Source organism: Coregonus clupeaformis, chromosome 12, assembly GCF_020615455.1.
Source record: "Coregonus clupeaformis isolate EN_2021a chromosome 12, ASM2061545v1, whole genome shotgun sequence".
Lineage (NCBI taxonomy): Eukaryota > Metazoa > Chordata > Actinopteri > Salmoniformes > Salmonidae > Coregonus > Coregonus clupeaformis.
In genome coordinates, this window is record NC_059203.1 from 57,384,376 (window position 1) to 57,411,346 (window position 26,971).

A 26,971-nucleotide genomic window follows, 5' to 3' on the forward strand; every position below is an offset into this window, starting at 1 on the left:
GTTGTTGTTAGTAAAGATGGTTTAAATTAATTATGCCAACTCGAATTTGCCTACTTTCAGCACCATGAGCTGTCCATTTCCAATCGATTGTACCGCTGCTACTGCTTCAAGATTCAGCCCATGTAAATTACTAGAATCTGGCTTATTGTTAGGTCAATAACTCTGATAAATACAGTTGAAGTCGGAAGTTTACATACACTTAGGATGGAGACATTAAAACTCGTTTTTCAACCACTCCACAAATTTCTTGTTAATAAACTATAGTTTTGGCAAGTCGGTTAGGACATCTATTTTGTGCATGACACAAGTAATTTTTCCAACAATTGTTTACAGACAGATTATTTTACTTATAATTCACTGTATCACAATTCCAGTGGGTCAGAAGTTTACATACACTAAGTTGACTGTGCCTTTAAACAGCTTGGAAAATTCCTGAAAATGATGTCATGGCATTAGAAGCTTCTGATAGGCTAATTGACATCATTTGAGTCAATTGGAGGTGTACCTGTGGATGTATTTCAAGGCCTACCTTGAAACTCAGTGCCTCTTTGCTTGACATCATGGTAAAATCTAAAGAAATCAGCCAAGACAAGAAAAATATTGTAGACCTCCACAAGTCTGGTTCATCCTTGGGAGCAATTTCCAAACGCCTGATGGTACCACGTTCATCTGTACAAACAATAGTATGCTAGTATAAACGCCATGGGACCACGCAGCCATCATACCGCTCAGGAAGGAGACGCGTTCTGTCTTCTAGAGATGAACGTACTTTGGTGCGAAAAGTGCAAATCAATCCCAGAACAACAGCAAAGGACCTTGTAAAGATGCTGGAGGAAACAGGTACAAAAGTATCTATATCCACAGTAAAACAAGTCCTATATCGACATAACCTGAAAAGCCGCTCAGCAAGGAAGAAGCCACTGCTCCAAAACCACCATAAAAAAGACAGACTACGGTTTGCATCTGCACATGGGGACAAAGATCGTACTTTTTGGAGAAATGTCCTCTGGTCTGATGAAACAAAAATGGAACTGTTTGGCCATAATGACCATCGTTATGTTTGGAGGAAAAAGGGGGTGGCTTGCAAGCCGAAGAACACCATCCCAACCATGAAGCACAGGGGTGGCAGCATCATGCTTTGTGGGTGCTTTGCTGCAAAAGGGACTGGTGCACTTCACAAAATAGATGGCATCATGAGGAAGGAAAATGATGTGGATATATTGAAGCAACATCTCAAGACAACAGTCAGGAAGTTAAAGCTTTGTCGCAAATGGGTCTTCCAAATGGACAATGACCCCAAGCAAAGTTGTGGCAAAATGGCTTAAGGACAACAAAGTCAAGGTATTGGAGTGGCCATCACAAAGTCCTGACCTCAATCCTATAGAAAATTTGTGGGCAGAACTTTAAAAGTGTGTGCGAGTTAGGAGGCCTACAAACCTGACTCAGTTACACCAGCTCTGTCAGGAGCAATGGGCCAAAATTCACCCAACGTATTGTGGGAAGCTTGTGGAAGGCTACCCGAAACGTTTGACCCAAGTTAAACAATTTCAAGGCAATGCTATCAAATACTAATTGAGTGTATGTAAACTTCTGACCCACTGGGAATGTGATGAAAGAAATAAAAGCTGAAATAAATAATTCTCTCTACTATTATTCTGTCATTTCACATTCTTAAAATGAAGTGGTGATCCTAACTGACCTAAGACAGGGAATTTTTACTAGGATTAAATGTCAGGGATTGTGAAAAACGGAGTTTAAATGTGTTTGGCTAAGGTGTATGTAAACTTCCGACTTCAACTGTACATCATGGGCAAGAAACATATTGTTTTTAATACATTCAATTACAGTGGGGAAAAAAAGTATTTAGTCAGCCACCAATTGTGCAAGTTCTCCCACTTAAAAAGATGAGAGAGGCCTGTAATTTTCATCATAGGTACACGTCAACTATGACAGACAAATTGAGAAGATCACATTGTAGGATTTTTAATGAATTTATTTGCAAATTATGGTGGAAAATAAGTATTTGGTCACCTACAAACAAGCAAGATTTCTGGCTCTCACAGACCTGTAACTTCTTCTTTAAGAGGCTCCTCTGTCCTCCACTCGTTACCTGTATTAATGGCACCTGTTTGAACTTGTTATCAGTATAAAATACACCTGTCCACAACCTCAAACAGTCACACTCCAAACTCCACTATGGCCAAGACCAAAGAGCTGTCAAAGCACACCGGAAACAAAATTGTAGACCTGCACCAGGCTGGGAAGACTGAATCTGCAATAGGTAAGCAGCTTGGTTTGAAGAAATCAACTGTGGGAGCAATTATTAGGAAATGGAAGACATACAAGACCACTGATAATCTCCCTCGATCTGGGGCTCCACGCAAGATCTCACCCCGTGGGGTCAAAATTATCACAAGAACGGTGAGCAAAAATCCCAGAACCACACGGGGGGACCTAGTGAATGACCTGCAGAGAGCTGGGACCAAAGTAACAAAGCCTACCATCAGTAACACACTACGCCGCCAGGGACTCAAATCCTGCAGTGCCATATGTGTCCCCCTGCTTTAGCCAGTACAGGTCCAGGCCCGTCTGAAGTTTGCTAGAGTGCATTTGGATGATCCAGAAGAGGATTGGGAGAATGTCATATGGTCAGATGAAACCAAAATAGAACTTTTTGGTAAAAACTCAACTTGTCGTGTTTGGAGGACAAAGAATGCTGAGTTGCATCCAAAGACCACCATACATACTGTGAAGCATGGGGGTGGAAACATCATGCTTTGGAGCTGTTTTTCTGCAAAGGGACCAGGACGACTGATCCATGTAAAGGAAAGAATGAATGGGGCCATGTATCGTGAGATTTTGAGTGTAAACCTCCTTCCATCAGCAAGGGCATTGAAGATGAAACGTGGCTGGGTCTTTCAGCATGACAATGATCCCAAACAAAACGCCCGGGCAACGAAGGAGTGGCTTCGTAAGAAGCATTTCAAGGTCCTGGAGTGGCCTAGCCAGTCTCCAGATCTCAACCCCATAGAAAATCTTTGGAGGGAGTTGAAAGTCAGTGTTGCCCAGCGACAGCCCCAAAACATCACTGCTCTAGAGGAGATTTGCATGGAGGAATGGGCCAAAATACCAGCAACAGTGTGTGAAAACCTTGTGAAGACTTACAGAAAACGTTTGACCTGTGTCATTGCCAACAAAGGGTATATAACAAAGTATTGAGAAACTTTTGTTATTGAACAAATACTTATTTTCCACCATAATTTGCAAATAAATTCATTAAAAATCCTACAATGTGATTTTCTGGAAAAAAAATTCTCATTTTGTCTGTCATAGTTGACGTGTACCTATGATGACAATTACAGGCCTCTCATCTTTTTAAGTGGGAGAACTTGCACAATTGGTGGCTGACTAAATACTTTTTTCCCCCACTGTATAGTGGTAGCAAGCTTCTCATCTTCGCGCTCCTTCTCTAACTGAATATATATATGGCTATAGGCTAGTCCGCACGCAAGATTTGGTCTAAGAAACAACTGAAAATTCTGAAGAAACCTTTGACTCTCCTCCTGAACCGCCACCGTAGCCCTACACCGCACAGCCATTGGTTAAGAAGCACACCCAAAAATGTTTTAGCAGCAAGAGCAGAGCCGGCCGGGCTCAGGGTTGGAATATCCATTGCGGTGTGTAATGCAGCCAAGTTTTATTTACACCATCCCGGCAGCTATTTTAGAAATACAGTGTCTTGTGAAAGTATTCACCCCCCTTGGCATTTGTCCTATTTTGTTGCCATAGAACCTAAATTAAAATGTATTTTGGGGGGGTTTGTATCTTTTGATTTACACAACATGCCCACCACTTTGAAGATGCAAAATATTTGTTATTTTGAAACAAACAAGAAATAAGACAAAAAAACAGAAAACTTGAGCGTGCATAACTATTCACCACCCCAAAGTCAATACTTTTTAGAGCAACCTTTTGCCGCAATTACAGCTGCAAGTCTCTTGGGGTATGTCTCTATAAGCTTGGCACATCTAGCCACTGGGATTTGATTTTTGCCCATTCTTCAAGGCAAAACTGCTCCAGCTCCTTCAAATTGGATGGGTTCCGCTGGTGTACAGTAATCTTTAAGTCATACCACAGATTCTCAAATGGATTGAGGTCTGGGCTTTGACTAGGCTATGCCAAGACATTTAAATCTTTCCCCTTAAACCACTCAAGTGTGCTTTAGCAGTATGCTTAGGGTCATTGTCCTGCTGGAAGGTGAACCTCTGTCCCAGTCTCAAATCTCTGGAAGACTGAAACAGGTTTCCCTCAAGAATTTCCCTGTATTTAGTGCCATCCATCATTCCTTTAATTCTGACCGTTTCCCAGTCCTTGCCGATGAAAAACATCCCCACAGCATGATGCTGCCACCACCATGCTTCACTGTGGGGATGGTGTTCTCGGGGTGATGAGAGGTGTTGGGTTTGCGCCAGACATAGCGTTTTCCTTGATGGCCAAAAAGCTCAATTTTAGTCTCATCTGACCAGAGTACCTTCTTCCATATGTTTGGGGAGTCTCCCACATGCCTTTTGGCGAACACCAAACGTGTTTGCTTATTTTTTTCTTTAAGCAATGGCTTTATTCTGGCCACTCTTCCGTAAAGCCCAGCTCTGTGGAGTGTACGGCTTAAAGTGGTCCTATGGACATATACTCCAAGCTTTGCAGCTCCTTCAGGATTATCTTTGGTCTCTTTGTTGCCTCTCTGATTAATGCCCTCCTTGCCTGGTCCGTGAGTTTTGGTGGGCGGCCCGCTCTTGGCAGGGTTGTTGTGGAGCCATATTCTTATAACCCAACCCTGATCTGTACTTCTCCACAACTTTGTCCCTGACCTGTTTGGAGAGCTCCTTGGTCTTCATGGTGCCGCTTGCTTGGTGGTGCCCCTTGATTAGTGGTGTTGCAGACTCTGGGGCCTTTCAAAACAGGTGTATACATACTGAGATCATGTGACAGATCATGCGACACTTTGATTGCACACAGGTAGACTTTATTGAACTAATTATGTGACTTCTGAAGGTAATTGGTTGCACCAGATCTTATTTAGGGGCTTCATAGCAAAGGGGGTGAATACATATGCACGCACCACTTTTCCGTTATTTATTTTTTAGAATTTCTTGAAACAAGTTATTTTTTTCATTTCACTTGACCAATTTTGACTATTTTGTGTATGTCTATTATATGAAATCCAAATAAAAATCCATTTAAATTACAGGTTGTAATGCAACAAAATAGGAAAAACACCAAGGGGGTGAATACTTTTGCAAGGCACTGTATATCTTTAGTCTGTGATTCTCCGAACATGCACTTTGTAGCCTATAGCCTATAGGGTATGGATGATTTGTTTGAAACCATACTAAATAGCCTATAGGCGCAATTGATATTTCACGCCCAGCGGAGAATCAGAGATGAGGGGTGGCATTTATACATTTTACAAACATTACAATACATTCATAACAGATTTCACAACATATTAAGTGTGTGCCCTCAGGCCTCTACTCTACTACCACATATCTATAACACAAAATCCATGTGTACATGTGTGTTTAGTGCGTATGTTATCTTGTGTTTGTATGCATGTGTTTATGTTTGTGTTGCTTCACAGTCCCCGCTGTTCCATAAGGTGTATTTTTATATGTTTTTTAAATCTAATTTTACTGCTGGCATGAGTTACTTGATGTGGAATAGAGCTCCATGTAGTCATGGCTCTATGTAGTACTGTGCGCCTCACATAGTCTGTTCTGGACTTGGGGACTATGAAGAGACCTCTGGTGAAATGTCGTGTGTGGTATGCATGGGTGTCCGAGCTGTGTGCCAGTAGTTCAAACAGACAGCTTGGTGCATCCAACATGTCAATACCTCTCACAAATACAAGTAGTGATGAAGTCAATCTCTCCTCCACTTTGAGCCAGGAGAGATTGACATGCATATATTAATGTTATCTCTCTGTGTACATCCAAGGGTCAGCCGTGCTGCCCTGTTCTGAGCCAATTGCAATTTTCCTAAGTCCCTCTTTGTGGCACCTGACCACACGACTGAACAGTAGTCCAGGTGCGACAAAACTAGGGCCTGTTGATAGTGCTGTTAAGAATGCAGAGAAGTGATTTATTGTAGACATACTTCTCCCCAACCTAGCTACTGTTGGATCAATATGTTTTGACCATGACAGTTTACAATCCAGGGTTACTCCAAGCAGTTTAGTCTCCTCAACTTGCTCAATTTCCATATTATTCATTACAAGATTTAGTTGAGGTTTAGGGTTTAGTGAATGATTTGTACAATGCTTTAAGTTCTTTAAATATTTAGGACTAACTTATTCCTTGCCACATATTCTGAAACTAACTGCAGCTCTTTGTTAAGTTTTGCAGTCATTTCAGTCGCTGTAGTAGCTGACGTGTATAGTGTTGAGTCATCCGCATACATAGACACACTGGCTTTACTCAGGCTTCCATTAAAGAACACCCACTGTGTTCTGTTAGGCAGGTAACTCTTTATCCACAATATAGCAGGGGGTGTAAAGCCTTAACATATACGTTTTTCCAGCAACAGACTATGATCGATAATGTCAAACGCCGCGCTGAAGTCTAACAAAACAGCCCCCACAATCTTTTTATCATCAATTTCTCTCAGGCAATCATCAGTCATTTGTGTAAGTGCTGTGCTTGTTGAATGTCCTTCCCTATAAGCGTTCTGAAAGTCTGTTGTCAATTTGTTTACTGTAAAATAGCATTGCATCTGGTCAAACATAATGTGCCTTTTACTGAGGGGTGTATTCTGTCTGGCCACTCTACCATAAATGCCTGATTGGTGGAGTGCTGCAGAGATGGTTGTCCTTCTGGAAGGTTCTCCCATCTCCACAGAGGAACTCTGGAGCTCTGTCAGAGTGACCATTGGGTTCTTGGTCACGTCCTGACCAAGGACCTTCTCCCCCGATTGCTCAGTTTGGCCGGGTGGCCAGCTCTAGAAAGAGTCTTGGTGGTTCGAAACATTTTACATTTAAGAATGATGGAGGCCACTGTGTTCTTGGGGACCTTCAATGCTGCAGTAAATGTTTGGCACCCCTTCCCCAGATCTGTGCCTCGACACAATCCTGTCTCGGAGCTCCACGGAATATTCCTCCGACCTCATGGCTTGGTTTTTCTCTGACGCACTGTCTACTATGTGATCTTATCTAGACAAGTGTGTGCCTTTCCAAATCATGCCTAATCAATTGAATTTACCACAGGTATATCAAGTTGTAGAAACATCTCAAGGATGGTCAATGGAAACAGGATGCACCTGAGTTTTGAGTCTCATAGTAAAGGGTTATACATTTGCTAACATTTCTAAAATCCTGTTTCAATTAGTCATTATGGGGTATTGTGTGCAGATTGATGAGGAAAACAATGATTTTATTATATTTTAGAATAAGGCTGTAACGTAACAAAATGTGGAAAAGGGGAAGGGGTCTGAATACTTTCCGAATGCACTGTATAGCCTAATAAGCAACAAATTCTCAAAGAAATGTCATAAATTACAAATTACATGACCCTCCCCTTGATTAAGAAAATACTAAACCCTCCCCTTGACTGAAATTGAAAAAACATGACCGTCCCCCATTTTCCTGCATGTACACATTATGTAAATATCAATCCATCCCTAACCCTAACCTTAAATTAAAATTTTCAGTAGAGAACCTAACCAAACAACTAAGTTAATCAACTATGATTTCAATAATGAAGAATATGTTTTATTGTCACATACACCAGATAGGGGCAGTGAAATGTGGTGTTTTACAGGGTCAAAGTATAGTTATTTGGTCTTCTGTTAAAGCAGGCTACTGATTAGGCAGGCTCGGTTAGCTAGCTAATGTTTAACCACATAACAATTACCAGTGTCTTTGGTTTAACCAAGAGCATTGTAGCTAGCTAGCTATTTTAATGAGGGGTTAGTGGAGAAGGAGGACTTGGAAGACCAGCATGACTGGGAAGGAGTGGCGGAGGAGGGAGAAGCAGGGTGAGAAGAAGAGACAGAACCGGCTCTCACTGGGGAAGAGGCCCTTGATTGAGATGGGGTGAGGGAGAGCCAAGCGAGATTATACTCCAAATTTAATAGCCAATATTGTAAACCACTAACTGCATACTTTGAGTCTATATGAAACACAGATATGATTACTTTTACTCTGGCAGTTTTTGTGCAATTACAATAAAAGAAAATGACCTCTAACCATATTCTCTCTCTCCATCGCTCTCTCCATGCAGGCCTACTTTCACTATGTGGTGGAGAAGTTGTTCTCTGCTTAGCTGACAGAGATAGGACATACAGGAGTCCTCTGCGTTGGAGCAGTCAAATGAGTGAGCAGCTGCTCTTGCGATCATTGTCACGAAGCCCCACCCGCCCCACCCGCTATTGCGATCATTGTCACAAAGTCACACTCAACTTAGAAGTTCAGAACAAGAAAGTGTAGGCTATTTAGAAATAATTACGCTCAAATTGAAAAATCATTCAACTAAATAATGAGTATTTCTATCATCCTAATCAAGGTGTAGATTACATCTCACATTCCAGTGTTCAAACTTGTAAACAAGGCTGCATGGGATTGCTCTTAATGCGACCAATGGCAATGTCCGCTTTAGGTATAATGCCGGGAGCCACTTGTGAATTTGACAGCTTTAGCGCAGTTTCATCTCCAACACTGCCAAAACAACCCCTTTGCGGATGTTGGCTAAAGCGGATCTGATTAAATCGAGCCCTAAATCTAATTCCATATTCTGTATCTTTCTGTCCTTTCTATAGATTGTGCTTATGCCCCACTGTAATGACCTGGAGATCACTGATTCTGAGGGATGTGTGGTGGCCACCAACAGTACCTGGGGCACATTCCAACAGTGCCAGGGACAGGTTTCAGCGTTACCGCAGTCCGGAGAACAGCCAGAGCGGGGTCAAGACACCCTCCACAGACATCTGACGCAACTTCATCTTTGGTGTGTCAGCTCTGCTGCACCAGGGAGCTAAAGGTATGGCACCGCACTCCCAACAGTCATGTATGACTGCTTAAACATACTAGTATGCTCATTTATGTGTTTCTTAACTAAAGGTGTAAAGGTTTCTTATGCCTCAATAATACTGAGGAATGGCGTGGAATTACTTTGATTATATACAGTACATTCGGAAAGAATTCAGACCCCTTGACTTTTTTCACATTTAGTTACGTTACAGCCTTATTATAAAATTGATTAAAATAAATACAAAATCCTCAATCTACACACAATACCCCATAAAGACAAAACAAAAACAGGTTATTAAAATTGTTTTGCAAATGTATAAAAAATGTAAAACAGAAATACCTTAAGTATTCAGACCTTTTGCTATGAGACTCGAAATTGAGCTCAGCTGCATCCTGTTTCCATTGATCATCCTTGAGATGTTTCTACAACTTCATTGGAGTCCACCTGTGGTAAATTCAATTGATTGGACATGATTTGAAAAGGCACACACACAGTGGCCTCCATCATTCTTAAATGGAAGACGTTTCAAACAACCAAGACTCTTCCTAGAGCTGGCCACCCGGCCAAACGGAGCAATCGGGGGAGAGGGGCATTGATCAGGGAAGTGACCAATAACCCGATGGTCACTCTGACAGAGCTCCGGAGTTCCTCTGTGGCGAAGGGAGGACCTTCCAGAAGGACACCCATCTCTGCATTACTCCACCAAGACGGAAGCCACTCTTCAGTAAAAGGCACATGACAGCCTGCTTGGAGTTTGCCAAAAGGCACCCAAAGACTCTCAGACCATGAGAAACAAGATTCTCTGGTCTGATGAAACCAAGAATGAACTCTTTGGCCTGAATACCAAGCGTCACGTCGGGAGGAAACCTGGCACCATCCCTACGGTGAAGCATGATGGTGTCAGCATCATGCTGTGGAGATGTTTTTCAGCTGCAAGGACTGGGAGACTAGTCAGGATTGAGGGAAAGATGAATGGAGCAAAGTACAGAGATCCATGATGAAAACCTGCTCCAGAGTGCTCAGGACCTCAGACTGGGGCGAAGGTTCACCTTCCAACAGGACCATGACCCTAAGCACACAGCCAAGTCAATGCAGAAATGGCTTCAGGACAAGTCTCTGAATGTCCTTGAGTGGCCCAGCCAGAGCCCGGACTTGAACCCGATTGAACATCTCTGGAGAGACCTGAAAATAGCTGTGCAGCGACGCTCCCCATCCAACCTGACAGAGCTTGAGAGGATCTGCAGAGAAGAATGGGAGAAACTCCCCAAATACCGGTCTGCCAAGCTTGTACTGTCATACCTAAGAAAACTCGTGGCTGTAATCGCTGCCAAAGGTGCTTCAACAAAGCACTGAGAAAAGGGTCTAAATACTGATTTATCTTTCTAAAAACCTGTTTTTTCTTTGTCATTATGTGGTATTGTGTGTATATTGTTGTGAAAACAACAACAATTTGATCAATTTTAGAATAAGGCTGTAATGTAACAAAATGTGGAAAAAGTCAAGGGGTCTGAATACTTTCCGAATGCGCTGTATCAAGTTGAAGCTGGTTTCCCAAGTCTTTTGGTGCTTACTGTTCAAGATGGCTAGCAAGCTAAACAGACAGCTCTGAAGCGCATCTGTTTGACGTCATGTACCCAAAGAAGACTCAACCAATCACATGACACAACACTGGACTGGCCAAGGGCAAGCATTTGTTAGTTCATCCATCACACCAGTGAAAGTGACCAATCTAAGCTTTCTAGACACGTACCCACCTCTAAGCCCACCAGCCTGAAATCCAATCGAGAAGAAAATATAAGTTGAAACCCAAAGTTGTCAAGACTTGAGATAGAGCAACTTGAGAAATTGAGAGTCAAAACTTGACAAAGACAAGTGACTACTGTTGGTTGACAATTTGATGATTTTAAATGTTTTTACACGTTATAACCATGTTTCCTTGCTTACAGTTCTATATTTTTTATTCGTATATTGATTTTTGATCTGCGGCAATATTGTTCTGCTCGCCCAAAGTCACACTTGCAAGCTCTCAAGTTTGGCCTGTCCGCTCGCCGGACATCCTCTGCTCTCTCGACCAAATTTCTTCGCTCTCAACTGGTCTGTGCGCTCGCGGCACTCGTCCTCTGCTCGCGGACCCATCCTCTGCGCTCTCGACTCAGTGTTTGCTTTCTCAATGATGTTTCATCTTGCTTGACAGTGCCACATCACGCGCAATGGACTTTAGAGGCTGATTTGACGAGATATTCCCTTGAAACGTAACAGCATTCACAGTGGAAGTCAGATGAGAGCTCACAAACACTGGAATCAAAGGCAGAGAATATAAAAAGTTCAAGATACTAATGAATGGCTCAGTACTGCACCCTTCCAGACACACACAGTGCAAGAGAGAGAAAGAGAGAAAAGAGAGAAAGAGAAAACGGTCCTCATGAACCATGATTAAAACATGTTGCTTTGCCACTCTTGGAGGAGAGAGCGCCCATGGTTATAGCTTGGTTTTGTGATTCCCTCTGTGTTCAAAGCTGACGATAATACAAAGAGGCGGATGTTTGTTCAAGAAAGTTCAGCCAGTCTGAAAGTTTTTCCTTTCATTCATACTATGTGCAGAGTATTGCAGTAGTTCTAGTCTGGTGTGTATATATACAAGCTACATGCTATCATTTCTTAGCCCATGTTAGCTATGGGTTCAGGATTCAACCCTAATTAGGAAATGTGTGAATAATAAATTAATGAATAAGGCAAGAATGTATTTTTAAAAAATCTAACCAAATGGTCGGAGTTCAGATTCCTTTACAGCTAGGCTGGCTATCTATAGAGAAAAGGGTTGTATTAATTAGGGGTTCAGCAGCAAAGCTGGTGAAACCCTAATGTATTTGTTGGCGTTCATTAGGGGTTCAGCAGCGAAGCTGGTGAAACCCGATTGCATTGGTTGGCGTTGAATATTATTATTATTATTATTATTATTATTATTATTATTATTATTATTATTATTATTATTATTATTATTATTATTATTATTCCAGTTCCGCAAAAAGTTTGTAAAAATATGTACATTCCTGTGAGATGGTAAGGCCTAGGAGGGTGCAACCTTGCATGATGGTAAAGGGCTATGGGCCACACCCTCTCTTGCGATGCCATGCCAATTGGCCACATGGTGGTGCTATAACAAGTGATTGAAAGTGCAAACTTTAAAAGCTCACACCCCTCACCCAGTGTGACGTGGAGTCGTGAAATTCGCTACATAGGTCCCTCTCCGCACAAGGAACACATTTCCCCAAAGGACTCATGAAGTCCGTCATTATGGATTTTCCGCCATTTAGAATTTTGTGAAAAACACTTAAAACGCTACTTCTCTGGTACTGAATGACCGATCAGCACAAAACGTGATAAATGGCATCTATGGGCCAAGGTCTCTCAAGGCAATATTTTCCAGGGCAGCATGTCAAACAATAAACATTCACATGGGTGTGGTCTGGCACATAAGTGCATACAAATCAGACACAGATATTCGGATTCGGATATATAACACTGTCAAGACTCAACATATGCAAGCACATTCAGATCGACCACATGGTAGCGCTATAACGGGCACATGTTTATAACTCTTGATCAGTTTGAGATTTGGCATACATGCTCAGGGATATGAGTCTAGCTATCCTGTAAAGTATGGTTCAGTGTGGCTGGATGGTGGCACTGTTGGACAGGAAAAAACATGAATGCAAGTTCATTGATGGCCATATTGTTTCAGCTTGAGTCTTGAAATATATTGGGTTTGAAGATGTGTATCCATAGATGCTATATACCAAATTTTGTGCCGATAAGTCCAGCGATTCTGGAAAAGAAGACATTTCATTTAGTGAACATCATAAAGAATTGTCCAAGATACATCAAAAGCATATTGCTTGGTCAGTTTGATTTTGAGTTCTGATAATTGACAAGTGTGGTAAACAGTACAGTACCTCAACCTAGGGCAATGTGTTCAATTTGTCATGATGGTGACACTGTGTGCTCACAGCTGAACCCCGGCATTGCTGCTTGCAGCTATATTTCAACTTGGTCTTGTCCACAGAATTATTACTGACTCCTATCCAATTATTTAAGATTTTGACATTGCCTGTTTCAAATGTAAGAGTCAATCCGGTAAGAACACCTTTCTATGTACCAGCGCTGCTGAGTGGAACAAACTACTACAACAACTTAAAGCTATACCGACCAGAACTTATTTTAAAAACAATGTCAAAAGCTGGCTGATGACTGAACCATAGAACCATTTTCATATCTGTATCTATGTAATGTATCTATGTCTGTACTGTAATGAAAATAAGTAATTTACTTAATTGCGTTATCCCTGTCAAGTTTTTAAAATGTATGAACTGTGTCTATATGTAATTTTTTAAACTGTCAAATAAAATCAATCAATCAACCCCAAATCCATAATGGGCATCTCTGGCATCACCTGTGTTTGAGAGTTTAGAAACGAAGATTTCAGTGTCATGTTCATTAAGCAACAAAGAAAGCAGAACTAAACAGGGCCCCTCCCTACCTGGATTTCAGTAATGCTTGTGTTTCTGCTGCATGACCTAATGAACACGACCCAGGCCCGTATGCCAGTGTGTTGCAGTCCGATGGCTCACTCTGGCTAGTGTTTATCTATCCATCGTTTCTTGTCCGATAATGAGACCAAGTGGGAATGAGGTGAATAATTGCACGCCTGCGGGGAAACGATCAACTTCCCTTTTACTTTGCGGTCAGGGGATTGCTGTTTTTTTTTCCAAAAAGAAAAACAAAATGCCCTTAATGCAATCCCTCTCATCTCCAATCTGTAGTTTTCTGGGCCTATTAATATTCTTGAAAAAGAAAAAGAGAGAGGAAAGAGAAAGAGAAGAGGGAGATGAGAAGAGAAAAGGGAGAACTCCCACACTCTCTCGTCCCCTGGGTGATGCGATGTGATAAGATAGAGTCAAGGGTGTGGGAGGGAGAGAGGGTCCCTGTACGCAGAGAAATGGAGACAGGCAGAAAGCCCATAGGGCAGAGGAAGCATTGCCTCCCCCACAGCCTCATCATCACACACACGCGTGCAAGGACACACGCATAAAGACACATGGGCGCATGTATAAACACACACGCGTGCGTGTGGACATACACAGACAACACACACAAGCACAAACATACGCACACGCAGGCATGCTCACACACCAAACACAAAAGAACACAGACAGAGGCTCATGTTCAGAGCAATACATACACAGACAGACATGCTCACATACAGTACATACTTGCAAAAACAACTCTTCAACCAAACCTTTGAAAAATGTACAGTAAAAGACAGATGCTGGTTGTGAGTGCTCCTGGATGCTAGCACATTTAGGCAGTTCCAGTGAGTGGGTACTCCATGGGTGCTCTATGACCTTTTGTTTATCAACAGATAGCTTTTACTGTGGGGCCATTAACCAGCCCTAGTTTTGGGTGAGTGTCCCAAATGGCACCCTATTCTCTATATAGTGTACTACTTTTGACCAAAGGCCTTTTGGCCCTTCACTATATACGGAATAGGTTGCCATTTGAGACCCAGACTGGGATGAGGTTGCCTTGTCTTTTTACATATTTTCTCCAAAAATAAACTGATGACACACTGCAATAAAATTATAATATGACAGAAGGGGAGGCGCTGCCTTATGCGAGCTGTGGCATGTGTCCCAAATAGCACCCTATTCCCTAAGAGAGGTTAAAAATAGTGCACTATAAAGGGAATATGGTGCCATTAGGGTTGCAGCCATTGTTAGCATGCAATGGCACACACAGAGAAGTGGGTAGAGGGCTCTATCTCAATCCAATGTGCTAGCGATTGAGGTCGTGTCCCTTTATGACGGCGACCAAATGTCCAAAAGCTTTTGACTTTGATTCAATTAGTCCTCTCCCGTTCTTTATGTGTCTCTAGATGTCCCTGTTAACTGATCCGTTCCTCTGTTTGCCTATGTGGGCCCATCCATTTGTGTGTTTGTGTGTGTGTGGTTTGTGCCAGTGAGGGCTGTCTCCCTCTCTCAGTGCATCTGTCAGGATGTGAGTAATAGGCCGATTATGCTGACAAACACACACAGGTGGCCGCTATCGCCTTTAATCAGAGTCCCCAGAGTCCCCACTGAATGTACAGTATGTGTCTTAAGATATTCTCACATCACCACAGTCACGATCCACTAGCCACAAGTCGTGTTCGGGAATGCGTGCCAATTTATTGACTTTCCCCATAGACTGTATGAAAAAACACGACCTTTATATTTCAGAAGCAAGCGTGGACACACGGGCAGCGAGTAAAATATAAGTGCCAAAAGAGTGCCAACTTAATTTGCAATGTGATAGGTGCTGGAATTGTTAGGCAAATCAGGTTAGAGGGAGAAACGAAAACAAAAAGGCGTTATGAAAATATCCCCGGTGATGGATGATCCTTTAAATAAGAGGCACAATTGCTGGCTTTATCAGTGCAGGCACAGTGAGTGAGGGAAAAAGGCAATGTATCTCATGTTTACAAGACAGGAAAAGGGAAGCTACTGGAGGCCTACAGCCAAGAAGTTGAATAGAACCTTCACAACCTTCACATTAACAAAGCTCTAAGATTCTTCCTTTTCTACTCTATGTATTTCTGCCCTTATGTACCAAGAAGACGAAAAAACTATTCATTGACATAGTCTTACTGTATATGGTAAGTATCAGTAAAGTACTGTATTACAGAGAACCTTAGGAATGGCTTTCTCTAGAAGACCAGTCTATAGAACTAGGCACAATAATCGACTACCTACTGCATAGTGTTCCCGGAAGACTGACTTTTTCAATGAAAGGGAAAGTTAATAAAAGTGGGACTAGACAACTAGCAGGGCTCCAGACTGCAACAATTAAGTCGCATTGTGCGACCCTTTAACTTGGCTGTGCAAGTTACATTTTGAATTGGTCGCACTGGTGCAAGCTGCACATTCTACCTGGCCACGTCAATCCAATTGTCCTATTTTTTGGGCGGATACAATCATGATTTTTTTTTATTGTAAAGTGCATTATCCTTCATATTCCTGTAATAAAAGTGTTTGCACTGCCGCTGTGCCTGGCTGTTTCGCTGGGGCTGCTATAATGAGCGAGCCTCTCACACTCTCTCTCCTCCTCGTGTGCCCATCGTGATTGTATAACATTTCAAAATGCAATTGCGGGGGAAAGAGTAATAATTGTGGGGGGAAAAAACTCTCCATAGTAAAGAGAGGAGGGTCTCAACTTTCTGTAGGTATACTATAATGTATTTCTCAGTTATCATTATTGAGCTCAAAGCACACTGTTTTACAATCAAGTTATCTGATATGGCTTTGAAATACGGAGCGTGTGAAATTCCGCATCGGCCATCGTACAGTAGATTAATACATGGCTACTAACAGTAGGTGTTCAATTTAGAGTTAGCAATCTAGTTTATGTGTTTTGAGTTTCCACTTCCTCAGGTGGTGAATTAGCACTAATTGAATTAGGCCTATATAATATTTTATAAAATATACAATCTTTTCAGAATACGCTAAAATCTCAGGATATAAAATTAGCATGGAAAAATATGAAATAATGGCAATAGGAAAAAGAAGAAGAAGAACTCATGAAATGGAACGGGAAAAATATTTTTTATACATGTTTTAATAGGCTGTAGTCTACCATTTGTATTTTAAATGTATACCTTTGCTTATTCGATCTGGTCACTAACATAGGCATATGACTTTGCAGCACATTCTTGTTTAAAAAACATCTAATCTGTGCTTCAGAACCAAAAGTTGTGCATCTTGACTGTTAACCAATGACCCGTCATCAGCTTTGGCGCGCAAAGGCGGGCGCACATATCCAGATTAGTGACCAGAAAGCACTTGTTTAATTTTCTCAGGTTTTGTCTGGCAAAAACAGAGTAGCCTACCTACAGTACGTTAATATTATCCATAGAAAGTACTGTTTAGCAATCTGCTACAGACGCATCTCTGCCACAACAATAGGCTATCTTGTGATTTCATTGATCATTTTCATATTTCAGATAGGTCTAGTTTGGTTGGGTTATAATTATATACCTCAGTGGTGGTATGTTTAAAGATAGCTGTAACATTGCACTACCTCAGTAGTTATGGAATGAAGGCGTAACATATTCTGGCGAATTAATTACCATATTGTGAGGAAGAAAAAGGCTACAGACAGATCATGCTTTCTATCCAATCCTGCACCCTCCACCCTCCACTGCATACAGTTAGGCCATATGATCCTGCTTGCTCTGGACGCCTGAGAAGTGGCAATGTGACATGATATCCCTAGTTGATATCGACTGCTAACATAAATGACTTTCAGCTCAAAATGCAGGTGTAAAACAACGTTTATTTCTGTATCTTGCGTTTATGGCTGTAATGACATTTGCGCATTGATTGTGCGTATGTGCGTGCGTGGTGGTCGCAAGCTTTGAAACGCTCCTTTTCGGGGGTCCCGGGTCAAAAAGTTTGAAAACCACTGAGCTAGCGAACATGCTGATTTGCTGTACAGCTGTAGGATCGGGTGCATCACAAACATCAAATAGTAGGGAGAGAGGATTGGCATAAATTAATATGCAGCAAAAACATTTTGGGCTGATCAAGTATTTGAACCATTTACTTTGCAAGCTCACCAGCAATGGGGCATCAAGCAACAACTATTAGCATAGGCCTACTGGTCTTTTAGCATGTCCAAATTGCTTGATATTTATAATTTACTTGCATTTGCAATTTGTTGTCAACATTAATTATTACATTTTTTGTGTTGTAGACAAATAATGAAAAGGTCTGTCTGTCTGGAAGCCTCAATAAATAGACAAAGATTAGTAGTAGTTTAACAAGTCATTGCCTGTATAGATTTTTTTTTACTTGACTTGAGACTTGAAAAAGCTTTTGACTCGACTTTATTTGCTCTTACTGTAGAATGCACGACTTGGGCTTGACTCGAGACTTGACCTGATCTACTTGGGACTCGACTTGAGACTTGGACCTTGTGACTTGAGACTTGTTTTTGACTCTACTAATATTGACTTGGTCCCATCTCTGCTGGAGACCCTTTTGAGTTAGTTTTACATTTACATCTGAGTCATTTAGCAGACTCTCTTATCCAGAGTGACTTACAGTAGTTAATAAAAGGCTGAACCGGCTCTTTATAGGTATAGATACATCTGCAGCAATATTGAAGGTTACGTGCTTTTCACTCTCAGGAGAAAAGGAAAAATAATTGGATGAGTGATTTGGCATTAGGAATATGACTGTGGGCATATTTAATTGTATTTTGTTACTTCACTTAACGTATTTATCACTTTTGTGCCACCTTCAAATGTAAATACTTAAGATGCAATGCAGAGTAAAAAAAAAACACTAATATTCCAAGACGAGTTGAACATTGATCAATAGGATTGGGTGGAAGTCCGTTTTATATTTCAGATAATTAATTTGTGTTGGTAAACTATCAATATTAATGATGTTTTTAAATGTGATTTTCAATAAATATTTGATTAGTGTTTCTCTTGTTATAAAGAGGGAAAGTGCACATTTGATGTCATCATATCATTCAAACAGAGATGTGAGCTGTTGTTAAAACATATGGGGTAAGGAATCAAATAAACTCAAACAGAGCTCAAACAACAATAGGATTCCTTTAAGGCAGAAAATCAGCAATGCAACTGGATTATGTCTGGTCGAAGTGTAGGATGTCTAGTAAAAGTGAAAACTGACGATATTGGAAATTTGAATTGAACGTCAAAGTTGTCTTGATAACATCATTATTAAGTTCCTGGCAAACAGCATAGAGACCACAATGACGCGACTTCATGTCAAAAAACACACTTCAGAATTCCCTGCAATGTTGATAAAACCGTACTAACTATTCTTACCTCGTACTCTTCCTTGAAGCCGTAGCCCTGGCCACACTTCATCTGGGTGATGTGCTGGAGGAGGTCGGCTACACGGATGGCTGGCTGGAACTGGCCTGCTTGGTAGGACATCTCTACCGACTCACAGCCCCCGTACGGGTACGTCTGGATGGTCAACGATGGCTGAGCCAACTCACTATGGCTGCTGTCTGTGGACCAAGGAGAACACACTCAGTATCCACTTACTCTGTGACATTCTCAGGAGAGAGCGTGTTTGGGTTAGCATTGAACCGCATAGCGGACAGTCTGTGTTAGAATGATTCAGTGGAACATTCATTTTGATATAATGAAGTCTCACGTTTTCATGAAATGTTGTTCTCTCAAACGTTGAGGGAATTCTTTCAGTGGAGACCTCTCTAGCTCTCTGCAGGTCTCGAAAAACGTTGAAAGCATGAGATCTTCAAACTCTTACAGTTAACTCTCCATAGACCCTGTTTCTAGACAACAGCCATCCTCTATCTCTATCTCGCTGCTACGCAATCATTAATGATGATATTCAAAGTTAAATGGGTAATCCAAGAGACACTATGCTTCACTACTTTAAATACAATCTAGTAATTGAGCCTTCCTAAAATTAGGATTGGTGAGATTGAAGTAGTACATTGCTTCTAATCAGTCCATTAAGAAGAGGAAACGGGAGATGAGTGGCAGAGAAATGCTCAATATTACAGGCATTAAATACCTAAAGTACCATTGCAAATGTGGTAGGCTAATATCACCCCGTGTTTTATTAATGTGGCTATTTGCATCTTAATTATCTCTGAAATTTAATACACACTTAGAGCTCTGTTTTCGGCTGTCTCTAAGGAGGCGCAAGTGTCAAATGCATGTTAGTTTTCAATTTCGGCATGTCAAAACTGGCACACTGGCATTTTCCAGCCCCTAATGCCAGATTCAGCAATTTACCTGTCTAACATCAGCTTGCTTGCACTGAGGTGGGAGGGGTGGAAATATTTGAGGTGTGTCCTTAAAAACAAGCACAAAAGTGACAAAAGTGACCACTGCAGTTTGAGACTTTTTATTGATGAAAAGATCCTGGTCTTTATTATTGACGATGTGTTTCTGATATTTTAGCTAAATAATGACATTTATTAATATTAGGGTGTTTCTATTCCAAGAAAAACTAAAAAGCATTTCACAGTAGCCTATGTAGGCCTATAGCCTACTGTACCTAAAACATCCGTTCATACTAGTCCTTCAAAAATAGAAATATGGGCAGAATATTGTATAAAATATGTGTATGGTTAAAGGCCGACATTTGGTAGTTTCAATTAAATCTGTTCGCTTCAATTCAAATGTGACTTGTTCCATTCTCGTTCCATTTAGGCCTACTTGTGCACTGAACGAGAGAAGCGATTTATGATATCATGCTTCTGACCTGATCCTATTTAGAAATATTGCCGCTGGTTTAAAAAACAGATTGATTATTTTTCCTTTCATTCGATTAAACACCAAACTTATTAGAAAGATTCACCGTCCATGGGTTTATGGCGAGAACGTACATGGCTTGAATGCAATGCAATTTCTTCTGCTATTTCTGGAGAAGTGCAAATATGATCTGTAAGATGGTTCCATGACGTTTATAAAACATTACATTTGCGAGCAGTATAATGGTAAGTGGACATTCCCCCTTTCTCTTTATTTTGGATCTTTATCCAGCTCCTGTGAAAAGTTTGGATGTGCATATGTGACTCGTTTCAGGAAACTAGGCGTATGTCGCGCGTCACTATTTCACAGGACAGGCATTTGAACGTAAACTTTTAAAAAGGCAGAAATGCCTTCTGGTACATGTGAACTTTCATATGCCTTAATAACAAACTTTTATGCCATCTGTAAATACGAATACAATTGTTAAATTATGAGCCTAGTTGGTTTAGCCATGTAAAAAGACAGGAACCTTCCCTCTAGCCATGATTGGCTGAGATAATGGATGGGCTGGACATGCTGAGAGATGAGTTCGGATTGGTCTGCCATGTAGCTTGCTTCTGTCTATAACATGAGTTGGTCAGTATGTGTAGGTAATCCTTTCTAACACATTTTTTTTTTTAAAGATATCACGCAGTAGAACTGCAAAAGTGTTGCTCTCCACTTTCTGGAGGACCACGTTTTGAAATCAGTGGAATGCCCAGTGGAATTAGAGTAGGATAAGTAAGGAGATGGAGAAAATTATGGTGTTTGATTGCAAATATGCAGAAGGAGTCAAAAAGAGAACACACAGAAGGCTGTTGTTTAAAACAACTGTCTCCGGATTATATCTTCAAACTAAGGGCAACCATGGCATCAGTGACAGAGAGCGAGAAGCGTCCATCCATGTATACGGGTAAGATAGTCTAGTTAGCTACATTTTAAGATATTACACGTTACACGTTCTAATTTTGTCAGAAAGTGGTTTTCATTTCAAGTTAAAGCATACTGTTAGGTAGCTAGCTAACGTTAGCTGGCTGGCTTGCTAGCTAACGTTACGTGTATGATCTGTGTCATAATATTGCCCAGCGACAGCCCCGAAACCTGAAGGATCTGGAGAAGGTCTGTATGGAGGAGTGGGCCAAAATCCCTGCTGCAGTGTGTGCAAACCTGGTCAAGACCTACAGGAAACGTATGATCTCTGTAATTGCAAACAAAGGTTTCTGTACCAAATATTAAGTTCTGCTTCTCTGATGTATCAAATACTTATGTCATGCAATAAAATGCAAATGAATTACTTAAAAATCATACAAGGTGATTTCCTGAATTTTTGTTTTAGATTCCGTCTCTCACAGTTGAAGTGTACCTATGATAAAAATGACAGACCTCTACATGCTTTGTAAGTAGGAAAACCTGCAAAATCGGCAGTGTATCAAATACTTGTTCTCCCCACTGTATACCTGTTCTGAAAGGCCCCAGAGTCTGCAACACCACTAAGCAAGGGGCACCACCAAGCAAGCGGCACCATGAAGACCCAGGAGCTCTTCAAACAGGTCAGGGACAAAGTTGTGGAGAAGTACAGATCAGAGTTGGGATATAAAAAAAAATATATCAGAAACTTTGAAAATCCCACGGAGCGCCATTAAATCCATTATTAAAAAATGGAACGAATATGGCACCACAACAAACCTGCCAAGACAGGGCTGCCCACCAAAATTCACGGACCAGGCACGGAGGGCATTAATCAGAGAGACAACAGAGACCAAAGATAACCCTGAAGGAGCTGCAAAGCTCAACAGCGGAGATGGGAGTATCTGTCCATAGGACCACTTTAAGCCATACACTCCACAGAGCTGGGCTTTATGGAAGAGTGGCCAGAAAAAAGCCATTCCTTAAAGAAAAAAATAAGCAAACACGTTTGGTGTTCGCCAAAAGGCATGTGGGAGACTAAAATATAGCTTTTTGGCCATCAAGGAAAACGCTATGTCTGGCGCAAACCCAACACCTCTCATCTCCCAGAGAACACCATCCCCACAGGGAAGCATGGGTGTGGCAGCATCATGCTCTGGGGATGTTTTTCAATGGCAGGGACTGGGAAACTGGTCAGAATTGAAGGAATGATGGATGGCGCTAAATACAGGGAAATTCTTGAGGGAAACCTGTTTCAGTCTTCCAGAGATTTGAGACTGGGACGGAGGTTCACCTTCCAGCAGGACAATGACCCAAAGCATACTGCTAAAGCAACACTTTAGTGGTTTAAGGGGACATATTTAGATATCTTGGAATGGCCTAGTCAATGCCCAGACATCGATCCAATTGAGAATCTTTGGTATGACTTAAAGATTGCTGTACACCAGCGGAACCCATCCAACTTGAAGGAGCTGGAGCAGTTTTGCCTTGAAGAATAGGCAAAAATTCAAGTGACTAGATGTACCAAGCTTATAGAGACATACCCCAAGAGACTTGCAGCTGTAATTGCGGCAAAAGGTGGCTCTACAAAGTATTGACTTTGGGGGGGGGGGTGAATAGTTATGCATGCTCAAGTTTTCCGTTTTTTGGTCTTATTTCTTATTTGTTTCACAATTTTTTAAAAATTGCATGTTGTGTAAATCAAATGATACAACCCCCACCAAAATCAATTTTAATTCCAGGTTGTAAGGCAACAAAATAGAAAAATGCCAAGTGGGGTGAATACTTTCGCAAGCCACTGTATAGCCTAATGTTAGATAGCTAACATTGAACCTGGTTGGTTAGTTACCTATAGATTCATGCAGGTTAGTAATGTTATGAGTTGGGATTATGGTTCAATGTTTAGCTAGCTAGCTTGCTACATGTCTGAACAAAAGATTCCACTATGCAAGTAACCATTTCAATAGAATATTATTGATGTCACTGCTCTGGCTATCTAATCTGATTTCAGAGCACTCTCATCTGAGTGAGTCAGAGCGCAGAATAACTGAACAACTGAATAACTCTCAACACTTGATGAATATGGCCTGGGTCAGTAAACGTCGGCAAAAAAACATAATTAAATTGTTGCCTGCAGCACAGTTACAGCCTAACCAGCTCTGCTAGGGCGAGTAAAATGGTCAGAGTGAGCTGTTCTCTCATTTGTGTCTGGAAGTAGCTAGCAAGCTAGCCAACGTTAGCCAGTTAGCTTGGGTGCTTGACAGCTGTTTTTAGATCAGAACGCTTGGATCAACCCTACTCCTCGGCCAGAGCGTCCAGTGTGCGCTCTGAATGCTCCGAGAGCAAAACGCTCTGAATTTACAAACGGACAATCTGACAACGCTCTGAGTTTACGACCGCCCAGAGTGCACTCTGAGCACTCCCGATTGAATTTACGAGTACACCCATAGTACAAACCAGCCTTTAGTCTTGTATATGGCCGTACATGTGAATCCTTAAAGAGATGGGTGGGGCTAATGCTTAAGAGGGTGTGAATGATGCTGAATGGGTGTAAACAAAGAAGAGCTCTCCAGCAGGTTTACCAAAACATTCAAGGACCATTTTCTCAAAAGTGAGGTTACAAGTTCATCAACTTTCAAACAGAATTACTTTCCCATTGTTCCTCAACTGTAGTGTATGATATACAATTTTCTAGCTCTGAGTAAAAAACACAATTTCAAATGTTGCTACATCAGACCGAATCGAGCCTGTCAGTCACATATAACCTTCCATAGTCTAAGTTGCCTTGTCTGTATTATTCACCCACGGGGAGCAATTATGGTGCCTGTAAATATATTTATAACCTATTTAAAATAAGTTGTTTTGTTTTCATTAGAATTTGATTAGAATTATGCAGTCTTTTTAAGCCTTATCAATAGCCTAGTGAATGTAATATTGCTTATTGACTACATTTGGCATGTCCAGACTGCAATTTACAGTATTGGCCTAGCCCTTATACAGTACTTTCAGAAAGTATTCATACCCCTTATTCCACATTTTGTTGTGTTACAGCCTGAATTCAAAATGGATTAAATTGTTTTTTTCTCACCCACTTACACAAAATACCCCACGACAAAGTGAAAACCTGTTTTATCTCATTTACATACATTTTCACACTCCTGAGTCAATACTTTGTAGAAGCACCTTTGGCAAGATATGTACAACATTTTAAAGTGGCATTATTAAAGTGACTAGTGTTCCATTTATTAAAGTGGCCAGTGATTTTCAAGTCTGTATGTAGGCAGCAGCGCCTCTGTGCTAGTGATAGCTGTTTAAGAGTCTGATGGCCTTGAGATAGAAGCTGTTTTTCTGTCTCTCGGACCCAGCTTTGATGCATCTGTACTGACCTCGCCTTCTGGATGATAGCGGGGTGAACAGGCAGTGGCTCGGGTGGTAGTTGTCCTTGATTATATTTTTGGCCTTCCTGTGACATCGGGTACTGTAGGTGTCCTGGAGGGCAGGTAGTTTGCCCCTGGTGATGCGTTGTGCAGACCGCACCACCCTCTGGAAATCCCTGCGGTTGTGGGCGGTGCAGTTGGCTTACCAGGGGATGATACAGCACGACAGGATGCTCTCAATTGTGCATCTGTAAAAGTTTGTGAGGGTTTTAGGTGACAGGCCAAATTTCTTCAGCCTCCTGAGGTTGAAGAGACGCTGTTGTGCCTTCTTCACCACACTGCCTGTGTGGGTGGACCATTTCAGTTTGTCAGTGATATGTACGCCGAGGAACTTAAAACTTTCCACCTTCTTCACTGCTGTCCCGTCGATGTGGATAGGGGGGTACTCCCTCTGCTGTTTCCTGAAGTCCACGATCATCTCCTTTGTTTTGTTGACATTGAGTGAGAGGTTATTTTCCTGACACCACACTCAGAGAGCCCTCACCACCTCCCTGTAGGCTGTCTCATCATTGTTGGTAATCAAGCCTACTACTGTTGTGTCGTCTGCAAACTTGATGATTGAGTTGGAGGCGTGCATGGCTACGCAGTCATGGGTGAACAGGGAGTACAGGAGGTGGCTGAGCACACACCCTTGCACAGGGCGGGGTTGAGACCTAGGGCCTCAAGCTTAATGATGAGCTTGGAGGGTACTATGGTGTTGAATGCTGAGCTATAGTCTTACATAGGTATTCCTCTTGTTCAGATGGGATAGGGCAGTGTACAGTGTGATGGTGATTGCATCGTCTGTGGACCTATTGGGGCGGAAAGCAAATTGAAGTGGGTCTAGGGCGACAGGTAAGGTGGAGGTGATATGATCCTTGACTAGTCTCTCAAAGCACTTCATAATGACAGATGTGAGTGCTACGGGGCGATAGTCATTTAGTTCAGTTACCTTTGCATTCTTGGGTACAGGAACAATGGTGGCCATCTTGAAGCATGTGGGGACAGCAGACTGGGATAGGGAGAGATTGAATATGTCCGTGAACACACCAGCCAGCTGGTCTGCGCCTGTCATGTGCCTTTTACTGGGGAGTGGCTTCCGTCTAGCCACTGTACCATAAAGGCCTGATTGGTGGAGTGCTGCAGAGATGGTTGTCCTTCTGGAAGGTTCTCCCATCTCCACAGAGGAACTCTACAGCTCTGTCAGAGTGACCATCGGGTTCTTGGTCACTTCCATGACCATGGCCCTTCTCCCCCGATTGCTCAGTTTGGCCGGGCGGCCAGCTCTTGGAAGAGTCTTGGTGTTTCCAAACTTCTTCCATTTAAGAATGATGGAGGCCACTGTGTTCTTGGGGACGTTGAATGCTGTATAAATGTTTTGGTACCCTTCCCCTGATCTGTGCCTCGACACAATACTGTTTCAGAGCTCTACGGTCAATTCCTTCGACCTCATGGCTTGGTTTTTGCTCTGACATGCACTGTCAACTGTGGGATCTTATATAGACAGGTGTGTGCCTTTCCAAATCATGCCCATTCAATTGAATTTACCACAGGTGGACTCTACAATCAAGTTGTAGAAATATCTCAAGGATGATCAATGGAAATAGGCTGCACCTGAGTTCAATTTCGAATGTCATAGCAAATGGTCTGAATACTTATGTAAATAAGGTATTTATTTTTCCATTTTTATTTACTGAGGATTTATTTTATTTTATCAATTTCAGAATAAGGCTGTAAAGTAACAAAATGTGGAAAACGTCAAGGGGTCTGAAGACTTCCCGAAGGCACTGTATTTCCATATTAAAGTAATGCAATTAGAATAATGTGGACTGCAAACATGTTCAACATATTAAGCAAATATAGGGCTGGCTATTTAACAAACCAGGCTATAATGGACTAACATTTGAATTGTAGTTGATGACAATGCAATACATAAAATACCTTAAATACACAACTTGAAGCAACCACATACCCTGAGTATACCAAACATTAAGAACACCTTCCTAATATTGAGTTGAACCCCATCTTTTGCCCTCATAACAGCCTCAATTTGTCAGGGCATGGACTCTACAAGGTGTCGAAAGCATTCCACAGGGATTCTGGCCCATGGTGACTCCAATACTTCCCACAGTTGTGTCAAGTTAGCCTCCCGAGTGGCACAAGTTAGTCTCCCAATACTTCCCACAGTTGCGTCAAGATAGCCTCCCTAGTGGCGCAGTGGTCTAAGGCACTGCATCGCAGTGCTAGCTGTGCCACTAGAGATCCTGGTTTGAATCCAGGCTCTGTCG

General features: G+C 41.7%; 1 protein-coding gene across 1 annotated transcript in view; it reads right to left on the minus strand.

Annotated features, from left to right (window-relative positions):
• Nucleotides 1–26,971, minus strand: part of LOC121578298 (receptor-type tyrosine-protein phosphatase T-like) — a 510,655-nt gene that overhangs the window by 74,942 nt on the left and 408,742 nt on the right. Inside the window, exon 20 of the mRNA XM_045223992.1 lies at nucleotides 18,916–19,103. Coding sequence (XP_045079927.1) covers nucleotides 18,916–19,103 — 188 coding nt within the window. The remainder of the gene's footprint in view (nucleotides 1–18,915; nucleotides 19,104–26,971) is intronic.